Source organism: Salvelinus fontinalis, chromosome 6, assembly GCF_029448725.1.
Source record: "Salvelinus fontinalis isolate EN_2023a chromosome 6, ASM2944872v1, whole genome shotgun sequence".
Lineage (NCBI taxonomy): Eukaryota > Metazoa > Chordata > Actinopteri > Salmoniformes > Salmonidae > Salvelinus > Salvelinus fontinalis.
This window is the reverse complement of record NC_074670.1, coordinates 11,792,786-11,815,504: the sequence shown is the minus strand read 5'-3', so window position 1 is coordinate 11,815,504 and position 22,719 is coordinate 11,792,786. Positions and strand designations below refer to the sequence as shown.

General features: G+C 42.3%; 1 protein-coding gene and 3 non-coding genes across 4 annotated transcripts in view; 3 read left to right on the top strand and 1 right to left on the bottom strand.

Annotated features, from left to right (window-relative positions):
• The window catches only part of LOC129857045 (protein FAM171A1-like), a 64,891-nt gene extending 48,001 nt beyond the window's left edge, over positions 1-16,890 (bottom strand). Inside the window, exons 1-3 of the mRNA XM_055924939.1 lie at positions 16,604-16,890; positions 8,792-9,019; positions 4,443-4,535 (exon numbers count right to left, since the gene is read on the bottom strand). Coding sequence (XP_055780914.1) covers positions 4,443-4,535; positions 8,792-9,019; positions 16,604-16,715 — 433 coding nt within the window. The 5' untranslated portion in view covers positions 16,716-16,890. The remainder of the gene's footprint in view (positions 1-4,442; positions 4,536-8,791; positions 9,020-16,603) is intronic.
• A 2,857-nt stretch (positions 16,891-19,747) lies between these two features.
• On the top strand, positions 19,748-19,820 carry trnat-ugu (transfer RNA threonine (anticodon UGU)). Its single transcript has one exon. It is a non-coding gene; the product is annotated as a tRNA-Thr (tRNA).
• A 1,131-nt stretch (positions 19,821-20,951) lies between these two features.
• On the top strand, positions 20,952-21,024 carry trnat-ugu (transfer RNA threonine (anticodon UGU)). Its single transcript has one exon. It is a non-coding gene; the product is annotated as a tRNA-Thr (tRNA).
• A 1,132-nt stretch (positions 21,025-22,156) lies between these two features.
• trnat-ugu (transfer RNA threonine (anticodon UGU)) lies at positions 22,157-22,229 on the top strand. The gene has a single exon. It is a non-coding gene; the product is annotated as a tRNA-Thr (tRNA).
• The last annotated feature ends 490 nt before the right edge of the window (positions 22,230-22,719 follow it).

The window sequence follows — 22,719 nt, the reverse complement described above, 5'->3', positions numbered from 1 at the left end:
AGCATCAAACAGCCCCCATGATATGCAACTTTTCAGGGAAGCTAGAAACCAATATACACAGGCAGTTAGAAAAGCCAAAGCTAGCTTTATCAAGCAGAAATTTGCTTCCTGCAACACAAACTCTAAAAAGTTCTGGGACACTGTAAAGTCCATGGAGAATAAGAACATCTCCTCCCAGCTGCCCACAAGATAGGAAACACTGTCACCACTGATAAATCCACTATAATTGAGAATTTCAATAAGCATTTTTCTACGGCTGGCCATGCTTTCCACCTGGCTACCCCTACCCGGTCAAATGCACTGCACCCCCCACAGCTACTCGCCCAAGCCTTCCCCAATTCTCTTTCTCCCAAATACAGTCAGCTGATGTTCTGAAAGAGCTGCAAAATCTGGACCCCTAAAAATCAGCCGTGCTAGATAATCTGGACCCTTTCTTTCTAAAATGATCTGCTGAAATTGCTGCCACCCCTATTACTAGCCTGTTCAACCTCTCTTTCGTGTCGTCTGAGATTCCCAAAGATTGGAAAGCAGCTGCGGTCAACCGGACACTCTTGACCCAAACTGCTACAGACCTATATCTATCCTACCCTGCCTTTCTAAGGTCTTCGAAAGCCAAGTCAACAAACAGATTACCGACCATTTCGAATCCCACCATACCTTCTCCGCTATGCAATCTGGTTTCAGAGCTGGTCATGGGTGCACCTCAGCCACGCTCAAGGTCCTAAACGACATCTTAACCGCCATCGATAAGAAACAATACTGTGCAGCCGTATTCATTGACCTGGCCAAGGCTTTCGACTCTGTCAATCACCACACCCTCATCGACAGCCTTGATTTCTCAAATGATTGCCTTGCCTGGTTCACCAACTACTTCTCTGATAGAGTTCAGTGTATCAAATCGGAGGGCCTGTTGTCCAGGCCTCTGGAAGTCTATGGGGATGCCACAGGGTTCAATTCTTGGACCGACTCTCTTCTCTGTATACATCAATGATGTCGCTCTTGCTGCTGGTGAGTCTCTGATCCCCCTCTACGCAGACGACACCATTCTGTATACTTCTGGCCCTTCTTTGGACACTGTTAACAAACCTCCAAACGAGCTTCAATGCCATACAACACTCCTTCCGTTGTCTCCAACTGATCTTAAACGCTAGTAAAACTAAATGCATGCTCTTCAACCGATCGCTGCCCGCACCCGCCGCCCGACTAGCATCACTACTCTGGATGGTTCTGACTTAGAATATGTGGACAACTACAAATACCTAGGTGTCTGGTTAGATTGTAAACTCTCCTTCCAGACTCACATCAAACATTTCAAATCCAAAGTTAAATCTAGAATTGGCTCCCTATTCCGCAACAAAGCATCCTTCACTCATGCTGCCAAACTTACCTTCGTAAAACTGACCATCCTACCAATCCTCGACTTTGATGTCATTTACAAAATAGCCTCCAATACCCTACTCAATAAATTGGATGCAGTCTATCACAGTGCCATCCGTTTTGTCACCAAAGCCCCATATACTACCCACCACTGCGACCTGTACGCTCTCGTTGGCTGGCCCTCGCTTCATACTCGTCGCCAAACCCACTGGCTCCAGGTCATCTACAAGACCCTGCTAGGTAAAGTCCCCCCTTAGCTCGCTGGTCACCATAGCAGCACCCACCTGTAGCACGCGCTCCAGCAGGTATATCTCTCTGGTCACCCCCAAAACCAATTCTTCCTTTGGCCGCCTCTCCTTCCAGTTCTCTGCCTCCAATGACTGGAACGAACTACAAAAATCTCTGAAACTGGAAACACTTATCTCCCTCACTAGCTTTAAGCACCAGCTGTCAGAGCAGCTCACAGATTACTGCCCCTGTACATAGCCCATCTATAATTTAGCCCAAACAACTACCTCTTTCCCTACTGTATTTATTTATTTAGCTCCTTTGCACCCCATTATTTCTATCTCTACTTTGCACATTCTTCCACTGCAAATCAACCATTCCAGTGGTTTACTTGCTATATTGTATTTGCTTCGCCACCATGGCCCTTTTTTGCCTTCACCTCCCTTATCTCACCTCACTTGCTCACATTGTATATAGACTTATTCTTCTACTGTATTATTGACTGTATGTTTGTTTTACGCCATGTGTAACTCTGTGTTGTTGTATGTGTCGAACTGCTTTGCTTTATCTTGGCCAGGTCGCAATTGTAAATGAGAACTTGTTCTCAACTTGCCTACCTGGTTAAATAAAGGTGAAATAAAAAATAAATAAAATTAAGGAGATGGTGTTGGGGTATGGTTAGGGGTTAAGGAAATTAGGATATAGAATGGGAATCAATTGTGTCCCCACAAGGTTAGTTAAACAAGACTTTGTGTTAAAGAGAAGTTTGTATAGTGGGGCTTCGCGATGATGTCATAGTGTTTCCACTGTGGTGAGTGTACATTCCTGGGCAATGAGACACCGCTGCAGCCGTGCCTGTGTGTTTTCTCTAGCTCTGTGTATCCTCTGCCTTCAGTACACCTGATCTGGCATTGATCTGAACGTCCAGTGTTGGAGGTCTGGCATTGATCTGAATGTCCAGTTTTGAAGGAGGTCTGGCATTGATCTGAATGTCCAGTTTTGAAGGAGGTCTGGTATTGATCTGAACGTCCAGTTTTGAAGGAGGTCTGGCATTGATCTGAATGTCCAGTTTTGAAGGAGGTCTGGTGTTGATCTGAATGTCCAGTTTTGAAGGAGGTCTGGCATTGATCTGAATGTCCAGTTTTGAAGGACGTCTGGTGTTGATCTGAATGTCCAGTTTTGAAGGAGGTCTGGTATTGATCTAAATGTCCAGTTTTGAAGGAGGTCTGGTGTTGATCTGAATGTCCAGTTTTGAAGGAGGTCTGGTGTTGATCTGAATGTCCAGTTTTGAAGGAGGTCTGGTGTTGATCTGAATGTCCAGTTTTGAAGGAGGTCTGGCATTGATTTGAACGTCCAGTTTTGAAGGAGGTCTGGCATTGATCTGAACGTCCAGTTTTGAAGGAGGTCTGGTATTGATCTGAACGTCCAGTTTTGAAGGAGGTCTGGTATTGATCTGAACGTCCAGTTTTGAAGGAGGTCTGGCATTGATCTGAATGTCCAGTTTTGAAGGAGGTCTGGCGTTGATCTGAATGTCCAGTTTTGAAGGAGGTCTGGCGTTGATCTGAATGTCCAGTTTTGAAGGACGTCTGACATTGATCTGAACGTCCAGTTTTGAAGGAGGTCTGGTATTGATCTGAACGTCCAGTTTTGAAGGAGGTCTGGCATTGATCTGAACGTCCAGTTTTGAAGGAGGTCTGGTATTGATCTGAACGTACAGTATTGGAGGTGGTCTGGGATATAATCACATCAACAGGACTGGAGTAACAAAATGGAGAGGAGTTAGTTCCAGGTAACAGCTTGGACACGGTGTGAGATGTAGCAGAGCATGTGTGTGTGTGTGTGTGTTGGGGGGGGGGGGGGGGGGGGGGGTTCCTGTGCCAATCCAAAACCCCCCTCATCCTCTTCCCCTCCTAAGAGTTCCCTCTCTTTCCCCCCTCTCCCCTTCCCCTCTCTTCCCCCATCTCATCCCATCCTCTCTTCCCCCTTTCCCTCTCTTCCCCACCCCCTCTCCCCACCCCCTCTCTTCCCCCTTTCTTCCCCACCCCCTCTCTTCCCCACCCCCTCTCTTCCCCCTTTCCCTCATCCCCTCTCTTCCCCACCCCCTCTCCTCCCCCTTTCCCCCACCCCCTCTCTTCCCCACCCCCTCTCTTCCCCCTTTCCCTCATCCCCTCTCTTCCCCACCCCCTCTCTTCCCCCTTTCCCCCACCCCCTCTCTTCCCCACCCCCTCTCTTCCCCCTTTCCCTCATCCCCTCTCTTCCCCACCCCCTCTCTTCCCCCTTCTCTTTTCATTCTCTCTCCTCGTCCGCATGACAAGGTTTATCGCTCCCCTGGGATTCCAGGTTCAAAATACCATGATATAACACACTGTGTGTGGATGGGGGCCACTGTATGCACCAGACCATAGCATGATTATCCTGCCCTCCTGGAGGACGGACACACAGCTCAGTCAGCAACATTTAAAGGAGTAGCAGCAGCAGAACCTCACTCAGAGAGGACGGCAGAGCAGGAGAAGAGCAGATGGTATGGGACACTCTAAATGAGTGTGGTTATTGAAGACGAACACCCACACACATAGCAAAACAAGCACACTGATCAGACACACGGCAGACAAAGATACATGATAAGATCACATCTAATTTAATCTTATCTAATGTAATTGCTCCTGACTGACAGAGGACACATGCTGCCTGTGTGTGTGTGTGTGTGTGTGTGTGTGTGTGTGTGTGTGTGTGTGTGTCTTTCATTAGAGAGATGGTTTTAAAGGGGTGGACATCTTTCATTATTAATGTGTGTGAGGTCACTGGGCCAGGGACCGTGTCTCAGTACTCTCTCTCACCTTGGGATCCAGAGTTAATGTGTATCAGGTCTTCATACACCATCAGAGTGGCAGCTCTCTCTGGTAGCAGCTCCAGACTGAGAGAGGAAAACACTGGAATACACACACGAGTCATTTTTACATTTCATCAGACGCTTGGCGTTGCAAGCACCATGCTCTACCAACTGAGCAACATGGGACCCACCAGTCACTCATTTATTCATCACAATAACCCACCCTGTGGCTCATTTGTATTCTCACTAATAAAAGGTAAACTATTGAATTTTGTTTTTCCTCTCAACTTCATGACATATTCTAGACCTAGTGGTTTCTTTATTTTCTAGCATTGTGGTTTGTAGAAAAAAAGTTTTGAAGATCTTACTTGACTAGTTCAAATCTCCAGCTTTCCCTTTTCCATTCTCTGTGATCTACCTCTACTGTTAAAGCCTTGGATGGTGTTTTTCATAGCGCCCTTCCTTTTATCACAGGAAACAGTTGAATTACTCAACACTGTATTCTTCACCAAAAGGTTCTCTGTAGATCACTACAGTCTTTTTGTTTACAAAGCCCTGCTCCACAAACTCCCGACTTACCTTAGCTAACATCACTATTAAAACTTAAAATGACAAGTTCTTAAACCTGTTCACAGGGTTGGTTAACTCTGGAGACTCCTTTGGTGTCTAGAGAGTTAGGTAAATCAGCCTTTAATTTCCTTGCACTTTACGTGTGGAATGATCTACAATACACTTTAAAATGAGAGGAATTGGTGCCTCTAAGTCATGTCAGACAGTTGTTAACTTCTCTAGGATAGGGGGCAGCATTTTCACGTTTGGATGAAAAGCGTGCCCCTGCCTCCTACTCAGTCCCAGATGCTAATATATGCATATTATTATTAGTATTGGATAGAAAACACTCTGAAGTTTCTAAAACTGTTTGAATCATGTCTGTGACTATAACAGAACTTATTTGGCAGGCAAAACCCCGAGGACAAACCATTCAGAATATTCTTTATTTGAGGTGGGTTTTCATTGGGAATACAGATTTCTAAGGGACCTTCCTGCAGTTCCTATCGCTTCCACTGGATGTCAACAGTCTTTAGAAATTGGTTGAGGTTTTTCCTTTGAGGAATGAAGAAGTAACCATGTTCAGAATGAGGCTCCAGTGAAGTGTACTGTTTGTTAGAGGCGCGTGACCAGAAAGCATGCTACACATCGTTTTCCTCCAGTATTGAACACAGATCATCCCGTCTTCAATTTTATCGATTATTTACGTAAAAAAAAATACATAAAGTTGTATTACAAAAGTAGTTTGAAATGTTTGGAAAAAGCTTACAGGTAACTTTTGAGATATTTTGTAGTCACGTTGTGCAAGTTGGAACCGGTGTTTTTCTGGATCAAACGCGCCAAATAAATTGACATTTTTGATATATATATCGATGGAATTAATCGAACAAAAGGAACATTTGTGATGTTTATGGGACATATTGGAGTGCCAACAGAAGAAGCTCGTTAAAGGTAAGGCATGAATTATATGTTTATTTCTGCGTTTTGTGTCGAGCCGGGAGGGTTGAAATATGATGGTCTGTGATTGTTAGGTGGGGTGCTATCCTCAGATAATAGTATTGTTTGCTTTCGCCGTAAAGCATTTTTGAAATCTGATATGTTGGCTGGATTCACAACAAGTGTAGCTTTAATTTGGTATATTGAATGTGTGATTTCAAGAAAGTTTAATTTTTATAGTAATTTATTTGAATTTGGCCCTCTGCATTTTCATTGGATGTTGGCCAGGTGGGACGCTACCGTCCCACATATCCCAGAGAGCTTAACTCATGAGGATAGGGGGTGCTGTTGTCACTATTTCTGGAAATCGTGCAATTTTTAAACGGCTTCCTACTCAATTCTTGCTCGTACAATATGCATATTATTATTATTATTGGATAGAAAACACTCTCTAGTTTCTATAGCCGTTGAAATTTTGTCTCTGAGTGGAACAGAACTCATTCTACAGCACTTTCCCTGACATGGAGTCAGATTTCACACATCTTGGCCCCTGATTTGGAGTCAGTTTAAAGGTCCCTGTGAATGCTATGAGGATACAAACACTGCTTACGTCTTCCCCTGGATGTCATTACGTGGTGACGCTTTGAATGGAGTCGATTGCGCAATCAGAGCCTCTATAAAACAGAACAACGTGTAGGTAGTTTCCCTTTTCCAGCTGCGCCGGACGCACGGTGGACACGGACCTGCACTTTTTCCAAGCTTTAGTTTAGCCAGTAATATTTCTCCGGTCATGTTTTTACTTGTAATAGGTGTTAAAGACATCATAAGGTAGTTAATTTAAACCGTTTTATAGCAATTTATATCCGTTTAGTGCGATTTTGGGACATTTCTTTCTGAGACACTTTGAACCTCTGGGCACGTTTCCAGTTCATGCCGAACGCAGTTGGCATTTCCACATGGCAAGAGGACAGCTTTCGACCAAAAGACGATTAGACCCAAGAAAGGATTCATTGCCCAAGATTCTGATGGAAGAACTGCTCATAGTAAGAACAATTTATTATGATAAATCGTGTTTCTGTCGAAAAATGTTAATCGCTTATGCCGCCATTTTGTTAGATGTAGCTTCGCTTGGCGCAACCTGTATTGAAAAGTAAGGATAATTTTAAAAATGTATATCAGCGATTGTATTAAGAATTAAATTGTCTATCAATCGCTGTCCACCCTATATTTTTTAGTCACGTTTATGAGTATTTATGTATACGACTAGATCACTGTCTAATATGTCGCACGACATTTTCTGACCAGCTGGGCTACTTTTGTCATTGTCTAACCATGATTTTGGTGGCTAAATATGCACATTTTCGAACAAACTCTATATGTATGTTGTAATATGATGTTACAGGAGTGTCATCTGAAGAATTCTGAGAAGGTTAGTGAAAAAATTTATATATTTTGGCGATGTTGACGTTATCGCTCTCTTTGGCTAGAATCAATGCTCTGGTAATGTTTGCACATGTGGTATGCTAATATAACGATTTATTGTGTTTTCGCTGTAAGACACTTAGAAAATCTGAAATATTGTCTGTATTCACAGGATCTGTGTCTTTCGATTAGTGTATGCTGTGTATTTTTACGAAATGTTTTATGATTAGTTATTAGGTAATACACGTTGCTCTATGTATTTATTCTAGTCGAGTTGTGACGATGGGTGCAATTGTAAACTATGATTTATACCTGAAATATGCACATTTTTCTAACAAAACCTATCCTATACCATAAATATGTTATCAGACTGTCATCTGATGAGGTTTTGTCTTGGTTAGTGGCTATCAATATCTTAGTTTAGCCGAATTGGTGAATAGCTACTGGTGGAGAGAAAATGGTGGACAAAGAAAAATGGTGTCTTTTGCTAACGTGTTTAGCTAATAGATTTACATATTGTGTCTTCCCTGTAAAACATTTTAAAAATCGGACATGTTGGCTGGATTCACACGATCTATATCTTTCATTAGCTGTATTGGACTTGTTAATGTGTGAAAGTTAAATATAAAAAAAAAATAAAAAAAAAATTGAATTTCGCGCTCTGCCTTTTCAGTGGAATGTGGGAGGAGTCCCGTCCTAGACAGGTTAAGGGGCCTTTTTACAGAAGAATGTGTCTCTTTTTATGATTGTGTTTTGCTTTCGTGTATTGTTGTGTATAATAATGCGTATTTTATTCTGTATATGAATGTGTAGTTTAATGTGTTTATTGTATTTTGATGTGTATTGTGGTGCTATACAGGGCTCACCTGGAAGAGAGACCTCGACTCCCTGTCTAAATAAAGAGACGCTGGTCTCAGCATTGACTCCCTGTCTAAATAAAGAGACGCTGGTCTCAGCATTGACTCCCTGTCTAAATAAAGAGACGCTGGTCTCAGCATTGACTCCCTGTCTAAATAAAGAGACGCTGGTCTCAGCATTGACTCCCTGTCTAAATAAAGAGACGCTGGTCTCAGCATTGACTCCCTGTCTAAATAAAGAGACGCTGGTCTCAGCATTGACTCCCTGTCTAAATAAAGAGACGCTGGTCTCAGCATTGACTCCCTGTCTAAATAGACACTGGTCTCAGCATTGACTCCCTGTCTAAATAAAGGCAGAATAAAAATCAGAGAAAAAAGTTGTCCTCTTTCCTCCTTTCCTTTCCCTGTCACTCCTAAATTGTCCAGTGCTGATAAGCATGTGTGTGTGAACAATCTGAAAGTGTTGTGTGAGGATAATGGGGGTGGTCACTTATTATAATAAAGCTGTAATGGGGCACCCTCATTATCCTCACACACCACGTTCAGATTGTTCACACACACACACTTTGTAGATTTTACTACTTTGACCTACCGGGCAGTCTGGTGGGTCTCCAGGGGGCGGAATTTGGCACGTAGCCCTGTCTGGTTGCTGTGACAACCAACAGGGTTCCAAGACGGTAGGGAAAACGCAGGTAGGCATTGCCGTCGGCAGCAGAGGTCTCTGTGGTTACAGGGGTGTGGTTTGCGAAGAGCTCGATGGTGGCTCCGCCCAGGGGCTGGTGGGTGCTGGCATCACTCAGGTGAACCTTCAGAGTCACCTCTACACAGAGAGAGTGCGAGAGTTACACACACGGCTAAGTAAGCGTCCGTGATGTAAAGTGAGTTAAGTACAAAAAATACTTGAAAGTACTACTTTTTTAGGGTAACTTTTACTTCACTACATTCCCAAAGAAAATAACGTACTTTTTACTCCACACATTTTGACTGACACCCAAAAGTACTCATTACATTTGGAATGCTTAGCAGGACATGAAAATGGTCCAATTCACACACGTATCAAGAGACCATCCTTTGTCGTCATCTCTATTGCCTCTGATCTGGCAGACTCACTAAACAGAAATTCTTCATTTGTAAATGATGTCTGCGTGTTGTACTGTGCCCCTGGCTATCCGTACATTTAAAAAAGAAGAAAATTGTGCCATCTGGTTCGCTTAATATAAGGAATTTGAAAGGATTTATACTTTTACTTTTGATACTTAAGTGTATTTTAAACCAAATACTTTTACTCAAGTAGTATTTACTGGGTGACTTTCACATGTACTTGAGTCATTTTCTATGAAAGTATCTTTACTTTTACTCAAGTATGACAAATCAGGTACTTTTCCCACCACTGGTAAGCATGCACAACACAGACTCAGGCTCGTCACTAATTGTCTGTAATTAGTTGGCCTTCAATCTCTAATGAGTCCCATTTGATCTGAAAATGAACCAACTTAGCCGAATGAAGCGTATCAATGTCCAGTTAAACAGAAAATGAATCTTAGAACAGAGCCTATGATATAGCCTAGGCATATACAGTTGAAGTCGGAAGTTTACATACATCTTAGCCAAATACATTTAAACTGAGTTTCACAATTCCTGAAATTTAATCCTATTAAAAATCCCCTGTCTTAGGTCAGTTAGGATCACCACTTTATTTAAGAATGTGAAATGTCAGAATAATAGTAAAGAGAATGATTTATTTCAGTTTTCATTTCTTTCATCACATTCCCAGTGGGTCAGAAGTTTACATACACTCAATTAGTATTTGGTAGCATTGCCTTTAAATTGTTTAACTTGGGTCAAACATTTTGGGTAGCCTTCCACAAGCTTCCAACAATAAGTTGGGTGAATTTTGGCCCATTCCTCCTGACAGAACTGGTGTAACGGAGTCAGGTTTGTAGGCCTCCTTGCTCACACATGCCTTTTCAGTTTTGCCAGCAAATTACCTATGGGATTGAGGTCAGGGCTTTGTGATGGCCACTCGTTTTTAAACCACTCCACAAATGTCTTGTTAACAAACTATAGTTTTGGCAAATCGGTTAGGACATCTACTTTGTGCATAACACAAGTCATTTTTCCAACAATTGTTTAATGACAGATTATTTCAGATTACATTCACTGTATCACAATTCCAGTGGGTCAGAAGTTTACATACACTAATTGACTGTGCTTGGAAAATTCCTGAAAATGATGTCATGGCTTTAGAAGCTTCCGATAGGCTAATTGACATAATTTGAGTCACTTGTAGGGGTACCAGTGGATGTATTTCAAGGCCTATCTTCAAACTCAGTGCATCTTTGCTTGACATCATGAGAAAATCAAAAGAAATCAGCCAAGACCTCAGAAAAAAAATTGTAGACCTCCACAAGTCTGGTTCATCCTTGGGAGCAATTTCCAAACGCCTGAAGGTACCACGTTCATCTGTACAAACAATAGTACGCAAGTATAAACACCATGGGACCACGTAGCTGTCATACCGCTCAGGAAGGAGACGCGTTCTGTCTCCTAGAGATGAACGTACTTTGGTGCGAAAAGATCAAAGAACAATAGCAAAGGACCTTGTGAAGATGCTGGAGGAAACAGGTCCCTAAGTATCTATCCACAGTAAAACGAGTCCTATAGACATAACCTGAATGGCCGCTCAGCAAGGAAGAAGCCACTGCTCCAAAACCGCCATAAAAAAGCCAGACTATGGTTTGCAACTGCACATGGGGACAAAGATCATACTTTTTGGAGAAATGTCCTCTGGTCTGATGAAACAAAAATAGAACTGTTTGGCAATAATGAGCATCGTTATGTTTGGAGGAAAAAGGGGGAGGCTTGCAAGCTGAAGAACACCATCCCAACCGTGAAGCACGAGGGTGGCAGCATCATGTTGTGGGGGTGCTTTGCTGCAGGAGGGACTGGTGCACTTCACAAAATAGATGGCATCATGAGGTAGGAAAATTATGTTGATATATTGAAGCAACAACTCAAGACATCAGTCAGGAAGTTAAAGCTTGGTCGCAAATGGGTCTTCCAAATGGACAATGACCTCAAGCATACTTCTAAAGTTGTGGCAAAATGGCTTAAGGACAACAAAGTCAAGTTATTGGAGTGGCCATCACAAAGCCCTGACCTCAATCCTATAGAACATTCGTGGGCAGAACTGAAAAAGCATGTGCGGGCAAGGAGGCCTACAAACCTGACTCAGTTACACCAGCTCTGTCAGGAGGAATGGGCCAAAATCCACACAACTTATTGTGGGAAGCTTGTGGAAGGCTACCCGAAACGTTTGACCCAAGTTAAACAATTTAAAGGCAATGCTAGCAAATACTAATTGAGTGTATGTAAACTTCTGAAACACTGGGAATGTGATGAAAGAAATAAAAGCTGAAATAAATCCCTCTATTATTCTGACATTCCACATTCTTAAAATAAAGTGGTGAACCTAACTGACCTAAGTCAGGGAATTGTTACTAGGATTAAATGTCAGGAATTGTGAAAAACTGAGTTGAAATGTATTTGGCTAAGGTGTATGTAAACTTCCGACTTCAACTGTGTATATACACAGTAGTCCATAAAAGGAGTCAGGATAAGCGTTCTGACTGTCACATTTGACATTGGCAGTTAACAGCCAATCATAGTGAGTGGCCAAAAGCATATTTCCTGGTTACCAGCCAATAGCGAGGCTCTGTCAAAACAATGGGCCCTTTCGCTGTTGATGCCTGAGGAAGGAAATCTCTGAGCACACCTTTATTACTGTCATACACTTTCCTGGAAACTGCTGAATAACATACTTCCATTAAACCATTAACTCTGTTGGATAGCAGAGCATTGTAAAGCTGGCCCCACACACACACATACACACACACACACACACACACCTAGGTCATGCAGTGCCAGAGCTAAACTGGGACAGAGCAACAACCCATTCTCTCAAGTGGAACACCCACACTGGCCAAGCTTATCTAGGCTAGACCTTTGATAGGGCCCTATAAAATCGGCACAATTTTTTTTACAATTATTATAATTTCAACTTTATTTAACCAGGTAGGCCAGTTATTTACAACGGCAACCTGGCCAAGATAAAAAAACAGCAGAGTTACACATAGGATAAACAAAAGTACAGTCAATAACACAATAGAAAATCTATATACAGTGTGTGCAAATGGATTATGGAGGTAAGGCAATAAATAGGCCATAGTAGCGAAGCAATCACTATTAGCAAATTAACACTGGAGTGATAGATGTGCAGATGATGATGTGCAAGTAGAAATACTGGTGTGCAAAAGAGCAAAAAGTAAATAAAAACAATGAGGATGAGGTAGGTAGTTGGGTGATTGATTCCGTTTATTCCCCCCCCCAAAAATGTTGTTTGTTTTTCCAGGTTTCTGTTTCCCACGTTTTTTTTCAGGTTCACTCTCAAAATTGCACTTCTTTAATAGAAAAACAAAATAAATCGGAGGTCTGGGATTTTTTGGTGGAAATTAGGATTTTTGGGTGTAGATAACCTTTAATTCCAGTGAGCAGCTAAGGTTTTTTGTAGCCACATGTGATGGTAGAGTTTACAAAACAAATACACACTGGATTGATGAAATAATCCTAATATTATTCTGCCAGCTCAGCATAGGATAGTTAGTAGTTAACATTTCATTGAGAAGTTTTTTTGGGAAAGCATTTCCATCTACCAGAAGACTGTGTAGCGGTTAGCGATGATGCTAATGAAAACAAAGTGGTAGCTGCACGCACCGCACATACACAGACAGGGGTATTCTGGAATGGGAGACAGATGGTGAAACCCCAAGTTTCACAAGAGAAATCCTGAATTTAGAACACTTTAGTTTCAGTGAGCGTGAGTTAACCTTGGCAAGGGAACACTCACCTTTACCCAGGCCAGAACGCTGTGGCGAAAGGCACTGTGCATGAGTCAAACGGTGTGAGTCAGTGAGACAGAGAGAGAGGACAACCAGGAAAAAATAGCTAGACCTTTAAAAACAAAGTATGCACACACACATTTCAGCTTGTTTCATAAAGGAGCTTGGCTAACAGCTTAACGGTGACTTGGTACCAACACTAAACAAATGTCTGGTCTGGCAGGTTATGTAAACAACAGTAATGTGTGCTAATGGCTAACAAGGATACTTTAGCCATACTTCATCACTGAAATAACTAGCAGCTCAGTCTAGTACAGTCACCTACAGCAAGAGGAACACTTAATTTCATCAACTCAAGACACACACCTTCCTCATCTCTCTGCTATTACACTATCTACTTACTCCTGTGTCGTATACGTGCACACGCACCCACGCAAGCACACCCTCTCACACACACCCCCTGTCAGAAACCCTGTCTCACACACACCCCCTGTCAGAAACGCTCTCACACACTCTCAAAAACACACACACCCCCTCTCACAAACACACACACCCCCTCTCACAAACACACACACACCCTCTCACAAACATCCTCTCACAAACCCTCCCTCACACACATGCACATTTGTGGCCTGCTGGAGGTCATTTTGCAGGGCTCTGGCAGTGCACCTTCTTGCACAAAGGCGGAGGTAGCGGTCCTGCTGCTGGGTTGTTGCCCTCCTACGGCCTCCTCCACGTCTCCTGATGTACTGGCCTGTGTCCTGGTAGCGCCTCCATGCTCTGGACACTACGCTGACAGACACAGCAAACCTTCTTGCCACAGCTCGCATTGATGTGCCATCCTGGATGAGCTGCACTACCTGAGCCACTTGTGTGGGTTGTAGACTCCGTCTCATGCTACCACTAGAGTGAAAGCACCGGCAGCATTCAAAAGTGACCAAAACATCAGCCAGGAAGCATAGGAACTGAGAAGTGGTCTGTGGTCACCACCTGCAGAACCACTCCTTTATTGGGGGTGTCTTGCTAATTGGCTATAATTTCCACCTTTTGTCTATTCCATTTGCACAACAGCATGTGAAATTTATTGTCAATCAGTGTTGCTTCCTAAGTGGACAGTTTGATTTCACAGAAGTGTGATTGACTTGGAGTTACATTGTGTTGTTTAAGTGTTCCCTTTATTTTTTTGAGCAGTGTATATATTTACCCCCCAAACAATATGGGGGATTGGGAATGATGCAGACAATTACATTGATGGAAGCAACAATCTTTCCGCAATATTAAGCTGATCCACCCCTTAAAATTAAAAATAATTAAAAAACGATGAAATATGTACAGAATTTGCAAATAATATAGCTACTGTTACGATGATAGCTAGGCTATAATATCTCTCTTTTTTTAAATGTAATTTGAAGGTATAGAACAGACACTACTTTATTCAGTGTTTTGCCTAGTGCATTCTTCAACAAAAATCACAGATCTTATTCTGTCCCTCTTAATCCAATAATTAGGTCATTGATTTCGTTCTGACAGAAACACATATATGTATTACAAAATGATAGATCTGGTGGAAAATTGTTGCAGCAATCCCTCAACCAATACGGGTGTTGTGCTAGTGCATGTGTGTATAAAGCACTGTTATAGTAGTCTCTGTACACAAGCAGTGTGTGCTGCATTGCAGTGTGTCATATGCATAGGCACACACACAAACAAACACACTCTTCAACATGATTTGGTCTTCCTGGCACCCTGTCCTCTAGCCCTGGCTGCAGTGAGTCTGTTCCCAGCTGTAGTGTATTATGGGTTGCAGAAATGAGAGTTGGATCTATAATTATGTGTCTGTCTGCATCCATGTTGCTAGCTATGTGTCGTCTGTCTGCCTCCATATATATAGTTAGCTATGTGTCGTCTGTCTGCCTCCATATATATAGTTAGCTATGCATGAGGAGAGGAGAGAAGAGGAGAAGCCCTCAGTATCAACAAGAGCCCCAGGGAGGGTCTGAAGGTTAGACAGAGAGACAGAGAGAAACAGAGAGACAGAGAGAGAGAGAGAAACAGAGAGAGAGAGAGAAACAGAGAGAGAGAGAGAAACAGAGAGAGAGAAACAGAGAGAGAGAAACAGAGAGAGAGAAACCGAGAGAGAGAAACAGAGGGGTGGGGGGTTCAATCAAAATACTGAGTTGAGATGCTCAAAAGGCATCAATCATTTTCGCAATGGAACTTAGTTGGGGACACTTAATATTTAGTTACACAGACAGACAGGGACACAAAATAGTCTAATAAATTACTGTTTGGTTAGGGTCTCACACAACTACACGCACACACTCAGTCACAGCAATATGATTAACAAACAAAATTAGAATAAAAACTGAAGCAGCAACACACAGAGCTGCACAGTTCTCCAAGCAAAGTAGTGTGTGTGAGAGAATAAGTGAGTGAGTACATGAGAGAAACAGATGCAGCTAGTCTTGGAAGCACTCTTCTCTTTAAAGAAGTGAAGCTTTGGAGTGGCTGAATGAAATACATCTGCAGCGATTCTAACTACGCTTTACAGTGTGTGTGTGTATTGCCATTTCACTCATGTCTGTAACAATGAATAAAACCACAGAATGATACAAATAGGTTCGCTGGGCCCAGCCTAAACCATTTCCAGCACTGCCCCCAATTCAGCTCCATCTCAGCAGGAGGCTGTGAAGGAAGAGGCAGTGAAGCAAAAGCCACCTGTCATATACTGCCTTTCACTCATTTATGAGAGATGGTGGTGTGTGTGAGATTCCTCCTCCCACTCACATCTGCAGCATCTAGCTTATAATCATGTCTGGAGGAATCTACTGCATACGTGGTCAAATTCATACACAAAATGCATGAACGTTATCTCTCTCGTGGAATACTGCTGGTCTGAAAACAATCCATTACACAATGATACATTGCATCAAAAGAACATGCTCAAATTACGTTTCCACCTCATCTGAATAAGGACAAGTAAAACATGTTTTAGCTAAGGCTTGCACCAAACTTATCCATTACAATTGAGAGGCTGCAGAAGAACTTAGCATCAACTAACGTTAGCTAACGTTACAGTAGCTAACTAGCTAACGTTAGCTAGCCTCTTGCCAACAACATGCAATATCAGCTAGGTCTAGCTCTCTAGCTAGGTAAGATGGTGCGGTGTTTTTGTTTCAGTTGAGGACACATTGTGAGACACAAAAGCACTTCAAACCATTCAAATGATGTAATACCTTGGCTAAATGAAACATGAACAACCACAGAGAGATAACGGATGTATATAGTTTCATGGCTGAAAAAGCCTGCCAAATTAACGTTATATAACTAGCCAATTGAAAAGCTAACTAACGTTGCTAGATAACTATCTAAAGTTAGCGCATAATAAGCCACCAACGCCAAGTTATCGCTAGCTATACAAGTAGCTAGCTAGCAAGACAAACATATTGGGCATAACATCTCACAAGTACTTTGAATAAAGTGAACCATTTGTATCAGCTACCTACCTTTTAGAGCGTTGTCATCTTGCAGGGTTTTGGTTACCGCTTTCCACACATTGCATCCCAAAAGACAGAGCACAATCGCTGCGGTCCTGCTCAAAACCCCGACCCTCATCATTGCAGATGTCACACAAAAAAATTGTTCAAATAAATATAAAATATTGTCTGGCTACATCAATATATTGCAAGACTCCATATTTTGTAGCATTAGCGTCCCCTCTATTTTCCCCTTCAGTATGTCCTGTTCAGTTCTTCATCCCACCCCTCCTGCTGCTCCGTCGGTTCTTTTTTTTCTTAAAAAAGAAAGTCACTAAAGCCAGGGCGGCCCCACGTTAACTATTCCGACACCAGACGCTTCCCCAACAAGCGCCTAGCAGAATCATTTGTGGGGTTTGACCGCCATCTTCAGGCGACTCACTGAAGTGGTTGTCTGACCACCGCAAGTTAACACATGTTGAAGAGTTGACTGCTTTATGTTGATAGTCTGTATTTGTTTTTAATTAACCATAGTAACTCGCCTAAACATTTGTGATCTGAAACAATACTGATGAAAAACGCCATTTAACCAGAGATGTAATTCCTACTTGCTACTAAAAACTATACTGTCCACTAGCACTGAGCAATTACTGCTTTTTGAGGTCGGTTCGGCTTCAGTTCGATTATTAATACATCACGTTTTTCGATTACGATTTCGATTATTATTTTAAACATGAAATGCACTATGCATTATATGGGTTGAATGTTGTAATAACACAGAATAAAACAATTAATACAAGTCCCATGATGGTAGTGACTGCCCATTAATGCTTATTAGCCATCATTTATTGACATTACTTTAATAAAATATTTCAGTTGTTGTGTATGTAACAGTATAACTTTAAACCGTCCCCTCGCCCCGACCCGGGCGCGAACCAGGGACCCTCTGCACACATCGACAACAGTCACCCACGAAGCAGCGTTACCCATCGCTCCACAAAAGCCACGGCCCTTGCAAAGCAAGGGGCAACACTACTTAAGTCTCAGCGCAAGTGACGTAACTGATTGAAATGCTACTAGCGCGTACCCGCTAACTAGCTAGCCATTTCACATCCGTTAGAATCACCCCCCTTTCAACCTCCTCCTTTTCCGCAGCAACCAGTGATCCGGGTCAACAGCATGAATGTAACAGTATAACTTTAAACCGTCCCCTCGCCCCGACACGGGCGCGAACCAGGGACCCTCTGCACACATCGACAACAATCACCCACGAAGCAGCGTTACCCATCGCTCCACAAAAGCCACGGCCCTTGCAAAGCAAGGGGCAACACTACTTAAGTCTCAGAGCAAGTGACGTAACTGATTGAAATGCTACTAGCGCGTACCCGCTAACTAGCTAGCCATTTCACATCCGTTACATGTATATTACATTTGTTTTATTTGATGACTATTATCTCATTCCAAGTCATCATATCACCTCTTATAGAGCTGCTGCCTATGCTGATCTGGATTTATTTATTTTAGCTCTAAGGAAACTGCACAACGTGTGCATTGAGCTCAGAAAAAAAACTGAACGAAATGGAATTAAAATAATTTAATCTACTTGACATCAATTCATTTTTAAAAACCGAAAAATAACAGACATTTCGGTTAATCACTCAACACTAGTGTCCACAGTGTGCAAAATTGCTTTTTTCTTCACACAATGGCATTAACTACATTAAAAACATTAGTAATACAGTACCAGTCAAAGTTTGGACACACATACTCATTCAAGGGTTTTTCTTTATTTTTACTAATTTCTACAATGTTGAATAATAGTGAAGACAACTATGAAATAACACATATGGAATCATGTAGTAACCAAAAAAGTCTTAATGTCACGACTTCAACCGAAGGTGGCTCCTCTCCCTGTTCGGGCGGTGCTCGGCGGTCGTCATCGCCGGCCTACTAGCTTCCACCGATCCATTTTTCCTTTTCGTTTGTGTCTGCCTGTATTGTTTACACCTGTGTCTTATTAGTTGATTTCGGTGGGTATATTTACCTCCGCTGCCTGCTAGTCTTTGTGCGGGATTGTTTTCTGTGGTTACGTTAGTAGGGGTGCGTGGTGTCTGCACCACGGGTTTCTTATCTCACGGCAGTTGTGCCGTTTGGTAATGAGTTTAGGAGTAGAGGTTTCTCCTCCGTGTGTAGCGCTTTATTCCCTGGGTGTGTGGCAACCTCGTTTGGGCGTGTTTCAGTCCCATGTTGTAGTTGGGACTGCTCTATAAACATTTTTACCACTGGGATTTCCTTGCCCTCCTGCTCCTGATTCCTGCACCTCCCTCCGTTAGGAGGCACGTGACAGAATCCCGCACCACCCCTATGGAATCAACAGGAGCTGACACACCCTCCACTTCCATGGAGGAGCTCGTGTAACACCACACCACCGTGGAGAGATGGGAGAGAGGGGGCCTGCCTGCCCCTCCACCGGCCACACTCCAACCAGCACCACCACCTTCTCCGGCGCCATCCGGCCCCAGCGGTATTCTGCTCGCACTCCCGAGGGAGTACGATGGGACGGCTGCCGGGTGCAAGGGTTTTTTGCTCCAGCTGAAGCTTTATCTGGCAACCGTGCACCCAACTCCTTTGGGAGGTCGTGAACGCCCTCATCTCCTGCCTGTCAGGCAAAGCTCTGGAGAGGGCCAACGCGGTCTGGGATGGACCAGACTCGGCGATGGACCACTACCCAGAGGTGAGCATCTGTTCCATCTACGGCAGGAGACGAGGAGCGCTCAAGACTTTACGTTGGAGTTCAGGACCTTGGCCGCAGGCGCAGGGTGAAACGACAGGGCCCTGATTGACCACTATAGGTGCAGCCTACGTGAGGACATCCGCAGGGAGCTAGCATGTAGAGACGCTACCCTCAACCTGGACCAGCTAGTGGACATGTCCATCGGGTTGGACAACTTGCTGGCTGCGCACGGGCGTCCGGATCGGGTCCTGTTGGTTCCACCTCCCAGCGCCTCTGCTCCAACCCCCATGGTGTTAGGGGGTGCTGCAGCGAAGGCGATCGGAGGAGGAGCCTCCTCCTGCACTGGGTGTGGTCGGAGAGGGCACAAAGGAGAGGTGGTCATGAAGGAGAGGAGACAAGGAAAGGAGAAAAGAGACTATTAAAGATATTTTGCAAAGAATGGCTCCATAGCTCAGAGGTTAGAGCACTGGTTTTGTAAACCAGGGGTCGTGAGTTCAATTCTCACTGGGGCCTTGATTATGACTCCACCACCCTCTGTGACATTCATCTGAATCTTTACACCTAAATGCAGAGGGTGGGAGATTCCATTTCTCTTGCTCTATACAGCAGAAAGTTCTAAATGTGACAACAAACTGACAGTATCACCCTGCAAAAATAATTCTCTGCATTACAACTACTGTAAGAGACATTGCCAAACAAACTGACGATACGATTACTTTTGCCGATTCTCTCCTGGGCCGCCCATCATGATTAAAAAAGGGCTGAAACTAGAGACAGGAGTAGCAGAGGTTATGTAAACCAGCGATGCATGTTGAAGGAATAACAACGTTAACTAGAACTTTTCCTTATATTAACTGTAAGATAAAAGTTGTATTTAAATCCAAACTGGTTTTCCAGCAGATTATTTACAATGACCCATGTACAAGAATAGACCTTTTCCCTTTATTGATATTGCAACCTCTCCCTTTCGGTTATTTGAAAATGAAATCATCTCCAGAATATCACTGTTTTTAAACAAGCCGTAGAACACTGGTTGCAATTTCAGTTTCATCTACCAGAAAATAATGAAGTAATAGGCCAATTACAACAAATATTATGGCTAAAGTCAAACATAGAAATTATTTGAAAAATGACATCATTTGTTTTTTTTTGTTTTTTTTAATTTACAAATTGTATAATAATTGTTGAATGATATCACAAAGACCACTTGTGGAGTTATGTCAAACGTGCAGCTAACAAAAAGTAAACGGGATGGTTTTCAGAGATTGGTGGGAGGGGTTGAGGGTAGCTGAAGGGTGGGAGTAAAAAATGTAAAAAATTATATGAGTAATGTAAAATATACTGTGTCCGTAATATGTTTATAGAATGTATAAGCTGGAAGTAGAAGCCTAAGTATTGTTGTCCATTAATTTTCTCCAATTAGGGGAGGGGTGGTAGGGTTATGGGAACATAATAAAATAAAATGTTTGTAAAAAAATATATATGGGGGATTGGAAAGGATGCACACAATTACATTGAAAGAACCCACAATCAATCTGCAATATTAAAGTTGATCTACCCCTAAAAATAACAAATAGATGGTCATGAAGGAGAGGAGACAAAGAAAGGAGGAGAGGAGACTATTAAATAATGTTACCTAACAATGGCTCCATAGCTCAGTGGTTAGAGCACTGGTCGTGTAAACCAGGGGTCGTGAGTTCAATTCTCACTGGGGCCTTGATTATGACTCCACCACCCTCTGTGACATTCATCTGCAACTTTACACCTAAATGCAGAGGGTGGGAGATTCAATTTATCTTGCTCTATACAGCAGAAAGTTCTAAATGTGACAACAAACTGACAGTATCACCCTGCAAAAATAATTCTCTGCATTACAACTACTGTAAGAGACTTGCCAAACAAACTGACGATACGATTACACGTTTGCCGATTCTATCCTGGTTCGCCCATCATGATTAAAAAAGGGCTGAAACTAGAGACAGGAGTAGCAGAGGTCATGTAAACCAGTGACGCATGTTGAAAGAAAAACAACATTAACTAGAACTTTTCCTTATATTAACTGTAAGATAAAAGTTGTATTTAAATTCAAACTGGTTTTCCAGCCGATTAGTTACAATGACCCATGTACAAGAATAGAGCTTTTCCCTTTATTGATATTGCAACCTCTCCCTTTCGGTTATTTGAAAATGAAATAATCTCCAGAATATCACTGTTTTTAAACAAGCCATAGAACACTGGTTGCAATTTCAGTTTAATCCACCAGAAAAGAATGAAGAAATAGGCCAATTACAACAAATATTATGGCTAAAGTCAAATATGCTAATTATTTAAAAAATGACATTATTTGGGGATTTTTTTATTTTTATTTTTACAAATTGTATAATAATTGTTGAATGATATCACAAAGACCACTCGTGGAGTTATGTCAAACGTGCAGCTAACAAAAAGTAAACGGGATGGTTTTCAGAGATTGGTGGGAGGGGTTGAGGGTAGCTGAAGGGTGGGAGTAAAAAAAATATATATATATATGAGTAATATAAAATATACTGTGTCCGTAATATGTTTATAGAATGTATAAGCTAGAAGTAGAAGCCTAAGTATTGTTGTCCAGTAATTTTCTCCAATTAGGGGAGGGGTGGTAGGGTTATGGGAACATAATAAAATAAAATGTTTGTAAAAAAATATATATGGGGGATTGGAAAGGATGCAGACAATTACATTGAAAGAACCCACAATCAATCTGCAATATTAAAGTTGATCTACCCCTAAAAATAACAAATAGATGGTCATGAAGGAGAGGAGACAAAGAAAGGAGGAGAGGAGACTATTAAATAATGTTTCCTAACAATGGGTCCATAGCTCAGTGGTTAGAGCACTGGTCTTGTAAACCAGGGGTCGTGAGTTCAATTCTCACTGGGGCCTTGATTATGACTCCACCACCCTCTGTGACATTCATCTGCAACTTTACACCTAAATGCAGATGGTGGGAGATTCCATTTCTCTTGCTCTATACAGCAGAAAGTTCTAAATGTGACAACAAACTGACAGTATCACCCTGCAAAAATAATTCTCTGCATTACATCTACTGTAAGAGACTTGCCAAAAAAACTGAAGATACGATTACACGTTTGCCGATTCTATCCTGGGCCGCCCATCATGATTAAAAAAGGGCTGAAACTAGAGACAGGAGTAGCAGAGGTCATGTAAACCAGTGACGCATGTTGAAAGAATAACAACATTAACTAGAACTTTTCCTTGTATTAACTGTAAGATAAAAGTTGTATTTAAATCCAAACTGGTTTTCCAGCAGATTATTTACAATGACCCATGTACAAGAATAGACCTTTTCCCTTTATTGATATTGCAACCTCTCACTTTCGGTTATTTGAAAATGAAATCATCTCCAGAATAT